The sequence below is a fragment of the Penicillium samsonianum genome (assembly GCF_028829775.1).
Source record: "Penicillium samsonianum strain IBT 33392 chromosome Unknown utg000010l_segment0_segment0, whole genome shotgun sequence".
Taxonomy (NCBI): domain Eukaryota; kingdom Fungi; phylum Ascomycota; class Eurotiomycetes; order Eurotiales; family Aspergillaceae; genus Penicillium; species Penicillium samsonianum.
In genome coordinates this window covers 1,051,135-1,058,779 of record NW_026643268.1, presented here as the reverse complement: position 1 = coordinate 1,058,779, position 7,645 = coordinate 1,051,135, and the positions used below count along the sequence as shown (strand labels likewise).

Sequence of the window (7,645 nt, the reverse complement as noted above, 5' to 3'; positions counted from 1 at the left end):
CCCCAGTGGAAAATGGGTCTTCAAACTCAAACGGGGACCGCATGGCGAAGTCATCCGTCACAAAAGTCGATGGGTAGTGAGAGGCTTTACACAAGAAGAGGGTATCGACTATGACGAAACATTTGCCTCAGTTGTCAAACCAATGAGCTACAAAGCTCTATTCGCAATCGCGGCGGCCCTAGATCTAGAGATCGAGCAAATGGATGTCAAAACGGCATTCCTATACGGGTACATAGACTACGAGATCTACGTCGAACAGCCTCACCACATGACCGACGGCACATCTAGGGTCTGCAAACTTCGAAAGGCACTCTATGGCCTAAAACAAGCTCCTCGGATCTGGTACCAGACTCTTACAAATTTCCTACGGAATCTCGGCTTCGAGCCAATCAGCGCTGATCTTGGGATTTTCGTCCGGAGCAATATGTACATCGCGGTGTACGTCGATGACCTCCTGATCGTGGGGCCTAGCATTGCGGAGATAAAGAAGATCAAGCGGAGCCTCAGAAACCGTTTTCAAATGACAGATCTCGGACCGTGCAGCTACTATCTCGGGATGTCCGTCCAGCGAGACCGTCAAAACAGGATACTGTACCTAAGTCAAGAAGCGTATATTGACAAGGTCGCTCACCAGTTCGGAATCAGCAACGGCGCTCCCGTCAGCACACCGATAGAAACTTCACCACTTCCAGAGAATAGTCCAGGATACAGCTGTCCCCCAGATCAAAGGATCATCTACCAACACATTGTCGGATCTCTGATGTACATTATGCTTGGAACCAGGGGGGACGTCGCGTATGCCGTCTCTATGGCGAGCAGGTATCTAGCAAATCCTGGACCCCAACACATGAAACTGGCACGACGCATCCTGCGATATCTTAACGGCACAAAAGGCCTCAGACTCGCGTACAAGGGCCATCCCCAGATGCTGAAAGGCTTTACAGACGCAGACTGGGGTGGATGTCGCGACACTAGACGCTCAACAGCTGGATACCTCTTCAATATCGGAAGTGGAGCAATCAGTTGGCAATCAAAGCGCCAAAGCGTTGTTGCCCTCTCGACCTGTGAAGCTGAATTTCTAGGCCAGACACAAGCAACCAAAGAAGCAATCTGGTTGAGAAGGCTTCTCAATGAGTTGAACATGAGCCAAGGAAAAGCCGCAACGATTATTTGTGGTGACAACCAAGGAGCCATCGCCCTGTCCTCGAACCCGCAATACCATTCCCGCACGAAGCATATGGAAATCCAACGCAAGTGGCAAGGAGAGGTCCAAAACCTTGAAACAGTGGAGCTGAAATACATTTCAACTACTGAGCAAATTGCCGATGGGTTCACGAAGCCTCTTGCGCGAGAACGATTTGAATGCTTTCGCAGAGGGCTTGGCATTGAGTGATACCTCCCAACTGACGGATCTTGGGCAGAAACTAAGCCACACGGGTACCCTTTCCTTCTTTTCCTTTAAAGGTTTTTTGAAGGTTTTAACGGGGCCCTTCACACCCGTGATGAATGGTCGCTGACACCCTCGATGGTGGTTGCCATCGAGTGGGAGTGTTGAGTATCACGGTGGCTGTGTTGGGTATCATGGTGGCTGAACCTTATGGCAGGGATTGGGAACAGATATATATGAGGCACCCCGCCCCTGTAAAATAGAACACAACAAGTCAATCAATTATTTCAACACATATTAGCAAATATTCATGAATATTCATGAACAATCATATTCCTTTCGGATCCCTACCTAGTTATATGATTTGCTCTCGTGCCAAAAATGCAATATAGCAATTGTTCTTGACGATAGCTTTACAGTAACAAAGGAATACTTTTATTAAAGTCAAGTAGGATTTCTGAACCACCTTCTATCATGCGGATTCAAACCAAGCCAAGAATAGTCCATTACACCAAGTGGCGACGAATGGAAAATATTACCGAGATTTAAACTCCTGTCCAGGTAATATAAAATATTCCTGTACCACATCCTTTTGCTTCTACAATGACCCGCATGCATTATTGAGCTCCCGTATTGATTTCTGAAGGATCTACTTCGTCAGGGTATATTAGCCTGTCAACCAGGCAAGGGTATCAGTGCCACGCAGGATTTAAAGAAAAGAGGACGAATCGTTTCTGTAAACCAAGACTAAACCTTGGGGATCCCTTAAGAGGGGGGATCTCCCACGGTCCTAAATACAGTTGCGGATGCCCGCGGAGGTGACTAAGTAGTCATGATAGAGTCTATCTGAAAACGGTGACGGAACCTACTGGTTCCGCTAAGGAAGCTTTCCCTAGATCTGGGGGCCTGAGGCTCCCCGGTCTGATATCAAAACCTGGGCGAATCTGTAACAGATTGAAACAATTGGCAGAAACTAGGTTAAATGTGGCTCATGTGGTGCCCATGCTCACACCCTGGGATTTGGTGGCGAGGCCAGTTGGCGCAATGGTTTTGTGTTTGATCTCAGAGATATCTTGAGTCCCACAAAATGATCAGCTTTGTGCCAAACCCGAATAATAAAAGTAGCATCGACCTATTATCATGTTTCTTGATGTTGGTGGTACGTGAATAGAATAACTATTAAATGTGTCCCGGATATCCTACATCTCTGGGTCCCGGGCTTGTGTAACGCGACAGCTAATCAAGACGTCACCTGCGCAATAATATTCGTTCAGATATAGCTGCTCTCGGAGATTAGAACTTATAACGGGTTCTTACTTTCTAGCTTTGTCTCTATGTCATGGGCTGGGCTGGTCTAGAACTGAGTCTGTGATATCACCAGAAGTACAATGATTAAGTTCTGACGCACTGTATACTTCTGTCAGACAGTGTAGTGCGAAGACGTCAGTGTAATAGTGAGAGATGGGACATGCTGATACGTTATTCAGTGATACACTCCACTTCCGAGGCTTCCTATGGGATAGAGCTGTCATATATTCTCCACATGGATCTATGTATTTAATGGAGCAACCATTTCTATGTATCTCAGCATCTACGACTTCTTGTTGTTCATTTTCGAGACAATATAATACCTTAAGGCGGCCTTTCAGCATATCCCTTGTACTACACAGAACCAGCACAATACATCATGCCCGCTACACGAGGCAGAGATATGAACGGCCCATATGGTGGAATGGGCGGCGGCTACTACGATGAAGTGCATGGAGAACATAAAATCAAGAAGATTGATGCCTGGGGACGGAGCTATATGGGATACGATGTTCTGAACGGATTTCAGTTCACCTGGGATGACAACCATCAGGGCCACCTCATCGGTCACAAGAACGACAACATTTACAAAGGATTTGAGTTTAAGGATGGTGAAAAGATAAACAGCATGATTGCCTATGCTGGAGATGGTGAAGGCTATGTCAACGGCTTCAAATTCGATACAAACAAAGGCCGCCACTATTCGATTGGTGGAAAGGAGGGCAAAGTTAACCATCTTAACCACCTTGGGACTGGTGACTTGATTGGAGCGGAAGGCAGAGATAGTATTCACGGCTCTGGAGAAGTCGTGGATAGTATGGACATCTACTTCAAGACCTGAGGGCCTGTTATCTATTGGTGATGGCTCTGGTTTAACATGCTGTTATATTTTCAGTTTCTCACAGGCATGAAATGCCTTGGTGTGGGTTTTTCCTCGGTGTACACTATTTTCCCCATGCTGTCATGCGAATGCAAAGGCTACTAAATACACACTGTTGAAAATGCCGTAGCCTTCGTCGACCTCTCTGCAATGAAAGCTCCAGACCTGGCTATCAAACCTCCAGCCCCCATCTTATTTACCAACACCCACAACAGCCCAACAATGCCCCGCGACCGCCGCATCCAGGTCAGTGTCGCGCTTGTCTACTACCGTTCCCAAGTATTCCTGAGCCGCCATGCCTCGGGTCCCTATAAGTCGTACAATCCCTCCGAGTTTAATGACGAGGTGGAAGAAGTAGAGGGAGTGGGTAGGACTGATTGTTTGAGAATTTGCGCAGATTGAATTTTTGTCAAAAATCAGGCCTACATTCCTTAGCCGTGTGAACAATCGTGTCATGCTCTAAGACCTAAGAATTTCAGATGTATAAACTTGACAATACGTAGTACATAAAATTGATGGGCGATAAATATCCTAAGGATAGTAAGAAGTATATTTGGCGTGAGCGCTTGGTCAAGAGGATCGTATTCTCCAGGCTTCGTACGGTAGGAACCATGCAAAGGCCCTCATCCCTCATATGAGTGCCGGTGGCTCAATAAATTACTTGCGCTAATGTAGTGGGGCAGAGCAACAAGTGTCGTATGTTTGTTGGTGAAGGCGATTTCGAGAACGACTGTACACAAAGGAAACTAGCTATTCTAGCATCAAATGTCTTTTCACCCATCCACATTACAATTACGCTTCTCAGCCCAATACCGAATATCCCTGACGAATCGGCGGGCAATACCCCATTTCACACCCCGATTCTTGAAGTATTCAGGGTCCCTCAGTTCATCAATCTGGTCCAGGTCTAAACCGTCATCAAGAGCCACATCACACGCTTTTTGAAACTCGACCTTCCATGATGCACGCCCAACTTGTGATTGTTGCCAATCACAGTATGCTTGAACGTTGGCATCACGAAAGCCTGCTATATTTAGTCGCGAGGCACTGGCTGAAGAGGTGGACATTCCTTCCGAGGAGGGTGGCGATGATGGGATAGCCTGCTGCGTGGTCTGTGCGGGAAGGACGTTTGTAATGGTAATTGGTGGGTAGTTTGACTCCGATGCAAGACGATTATGACCCTTTTGCCTTTCAATCCGCCGCCTCTCGGCCCTATATATCTGGTCACGGATCATGCTGGGCACGTCTTCATGGGACTATAATCTCTTCCCACTTTGCACATATCTGACCAGGCTCAAATCTTCATTTCTGTAGAGTTTGTAGTGTTTCTTCCCGTAAGGGATTCATGCAAACATATCAAACAAGTGACAATCCTAGAGCTTCCAGCATGATTGGACAAATGCTTAGTTGCCTACGATCTTTATCAGGCTGCGCATTGAGGCTGCCAAAGATCCCCAGGATTGTACGAACTTTGCAGCCAGCCAGCCGCCTGTGCCATGTGCTATCGCCTTCAGAGTTTGGTAACGAGGTGTCAGTTGTATTAATATTATAGGTGAATACACTCTGCCATATTCTAGTGTTCTTGGTGCACGGAACAATGCAGGTCCCACTCAAAGAGTAAATCAAGAAGAATTCCCAATGTGGACCAGGATATCTCGGCATTAGGGTTCAAGATACAATCGAAGAGTTAGGTGATGACATCACTTTCGGGGCGTACTGTATCTATAAACATAATCTCATCAATTCTCAATGACTAGAGTATTTATCCTTGGAATAGAATCAATTCGTTTGCCAAATGAGCTGCTGCTGTCTATCTTTGAGAAAAGCCAGCCCGAAACAACCGTACCTATACCTACTGCCAACATAATTATACCGCTATAGTGACGAAAGAGCATATTTTCAAAATGGGTTCAATCTCGAGACCGGTGACACTGCCTATATTATTATTCTTAGTCTTACGAACATCTCTATTTCCAGCTGTAGCTTAGTACTGTAGCAGAGATAGCAAACAGTTGGCTCTCTGCATCAGGATTCAATGGTCTGTTCTGTGGCTATCCCGGTGCTACACATTTCCATCCTTTGCTACGCCACTTGGACTGCACAAGATCGAATAGTGTGGACGATCTAAGGGTAAATATAGATCCAGGACTGGCTGGTGTGTCGACTGAATTTTCTATTTTTGTAGAATAGTTTCTATGAAGGTGATATTTTCTTAACTTTACCTTTAATTAAAAAGAGATTTCAATTGTTATTCGCTCAAACAGCGTCAATGACAAAGGCCCTCGCCTCGGGGCTTGTACGCTATTTCTTAATTCCGTTGATTAAACTATCCAGAAGTCGAGGGTTATCACCAATCACATCAATAACGTATGATCGGTCAACATTGTGCTCTTCAAAACATATATCGTCTCCATCGGCGTCACATTGCATCATTTTAAATCTCGTCAAGTGGAATCGATCGCGGATTTCAGCCAGCAGTGTTTCCCACGAGCCTCCTGTCCTGCTGCTAATACCAACGATATCCAAAACAACTTCTCGAAGAGTACTTCGATGGTTGCCAATTATTTTTAACATATCTTCCGGTATACAATCAACACCAGCAAGCTTCAAGATCCGAAGACGGGGTGAATTTATGACTTGGCTGAGGGCATTGAAGCTCGGCTGCTCCACTCGGGTATCGAAATATAAGTCAAGGCATTCTAGTTGCGGAAAAAGCATAATGAAATCTCCGAGTGGCTTCGACCAAATTTGCGGCACATCTTCGTAACCGGGATCCAATATTAGCTGTAACATAGTGAGTGTAGCAGCCCATGGAACGTGTTCTAGGTAGGATGCGGGAAACAAGAGCAATTTGGGGTGCACGTGCGCTCGTTCGTTTCCATTAGTGATAGCAAAGGTTGTGATCGGAATTTCGCTCACAGTCACAGCGGCGAGAACGGTATAAACCGCTTTTATGAAGTAATTTTTACTGTAATTACTTTCTATACTCGAGGATGGATAGTGTCCAGTTTCTCTCTTGATAAAAGCAGCCCCCCAGGGCCGATTCCGATCATCAAGAAAAACACTCCGGCAATTGATCGTATTTCGAAGAATTTGGTTCAGATATGCCGTATCCAGATCCGTCGATTGAAAATGGTTTTGCTCATCAATGCGTATTTGATACTTTTTTCTTTTTTTAGCGCCCTGAGAATCGCTAGCACAATCCCAGTATGGTAAAGAATAGAGTTCATCATCAAGTCGACCTTGTCTTAAATGATCGCCAGATATTACCACAGTGTGGATCAAGGGGCCAAATAATGGATGGCGTGAAATATCTAGCAATGTCAAAAGGCTATGTTGACTTAGAAGATGAACTCTCCTCCGAAAGAAGCGATTGATGAAACTTCTAAGAGAACTGTCCCTCAAATATCGAGTGCTTAGTCGAAAATTGAAAAGATCGTCGCATTCAAGATGCTCGGCTGTGATTGTGACGAGTTCTGGGCTGAGCCAGTCGATACCTGCTGGCATAATCAACGTAGAGGAAGCGTTTCAGCAGCTGGAGTTGTGTTCTGGAGGTAGCCGCCAATGAGGGACCCAGAGGTTTTCAAACAAGCATTTGCCCAATATGGTGGCGGGTGGGAGATTTGAAGTGAACCAGGGGAATTTGGCCTTCACTGTGCTGCAGAACAAACTGTATTCCGGAATAGCTAGGTATTATATTTGCGCACAGGAGAAATTGTGTGCGCAGAAGTTGAAAAGGAGACCGAGATCAATTAAGCTGCGGCCGGGGAAAAATCTCTTTGATCTTTACAAGAGATCGTGCTTGCGAAGAACCAAACCAATAGCGGGGGAGGCAGGGAGAGTTGGAGGGACAAGGCCTGACTAGACACGTGACGTGTTCACTGATGTGGCTGGCCCTAATTGGTCAATATGACTTGTGAGGGATCAGGCTCAGCTTTTGTCCATAATTCATTAACCCCGCCCATTACCCTTCACAGAGGCTATGCAACGACAAAATATATGGGATTGCCCATGGACTGTTGTGAAGCGCTTTCGACAAAAAGAATACCTTGTGTATCAGGAACAGTCTG

At 45.8% G+C, this 7,645-nt stretch overlaps 3 protein-coding genes across 3 annotated transcripts; 2 read left to right on the top strand and 1 right to left on the bottom strand.

Annotated features, from left to right (window-relative positions):
* Positions 1–3,074: 3,074 nt before the first annotated feature.
* On the top strand, positions 3,075–3,536 carry N7471_013896 (Mannose-binding lectin; the record flags this gene model as incomplete). The annotated part of the gene is made up of 1 exon (XM_057286614.1): positions 3,075–3,536. One exon carries the CDS (start codon positions 3,075–3,077, stop codon positions 3,534–3,536), a length of 462 nt encoding a protein of 153 aa, XP_057129093.1.
* Positions 3,537–3,797: 261 nt separating this feature from the next.
* On the top strand, positions 3,798–3,977 carry N7471_013895 (uncharacterized protein; the record flags this gene model as incomplete). Its single annotated transcript, XM_057286613.1, has 1 exon — positions 3,798–3,977. One exon carries the CDS (start codon positions 3,798–3,800, stop codon positions 3,975–3,977), a length of 180 nt encoding a protein of 59 aa, XP_057129092.1.
* A 371-nt stretch (positions 3,978–4,348) lies between these two features.
* On the bottom strand, positions 4,349–4,810 carry N7471_013894 (uncharacterized protein; the record flags this gene model as incomplete). The annotated part of the gene is made up of 1 exon (XM_057286612.1): positions 4,349–4,810. One exon carries the CDS (start codon positions 4,808–4,810, stop codon positions 4,349–4,351), a length of 462 nt encoding a protein of 153 aa, XP_057129091.1.
* Positions 4,811–7,645: the final 2,835 nt, after the last annotated feature.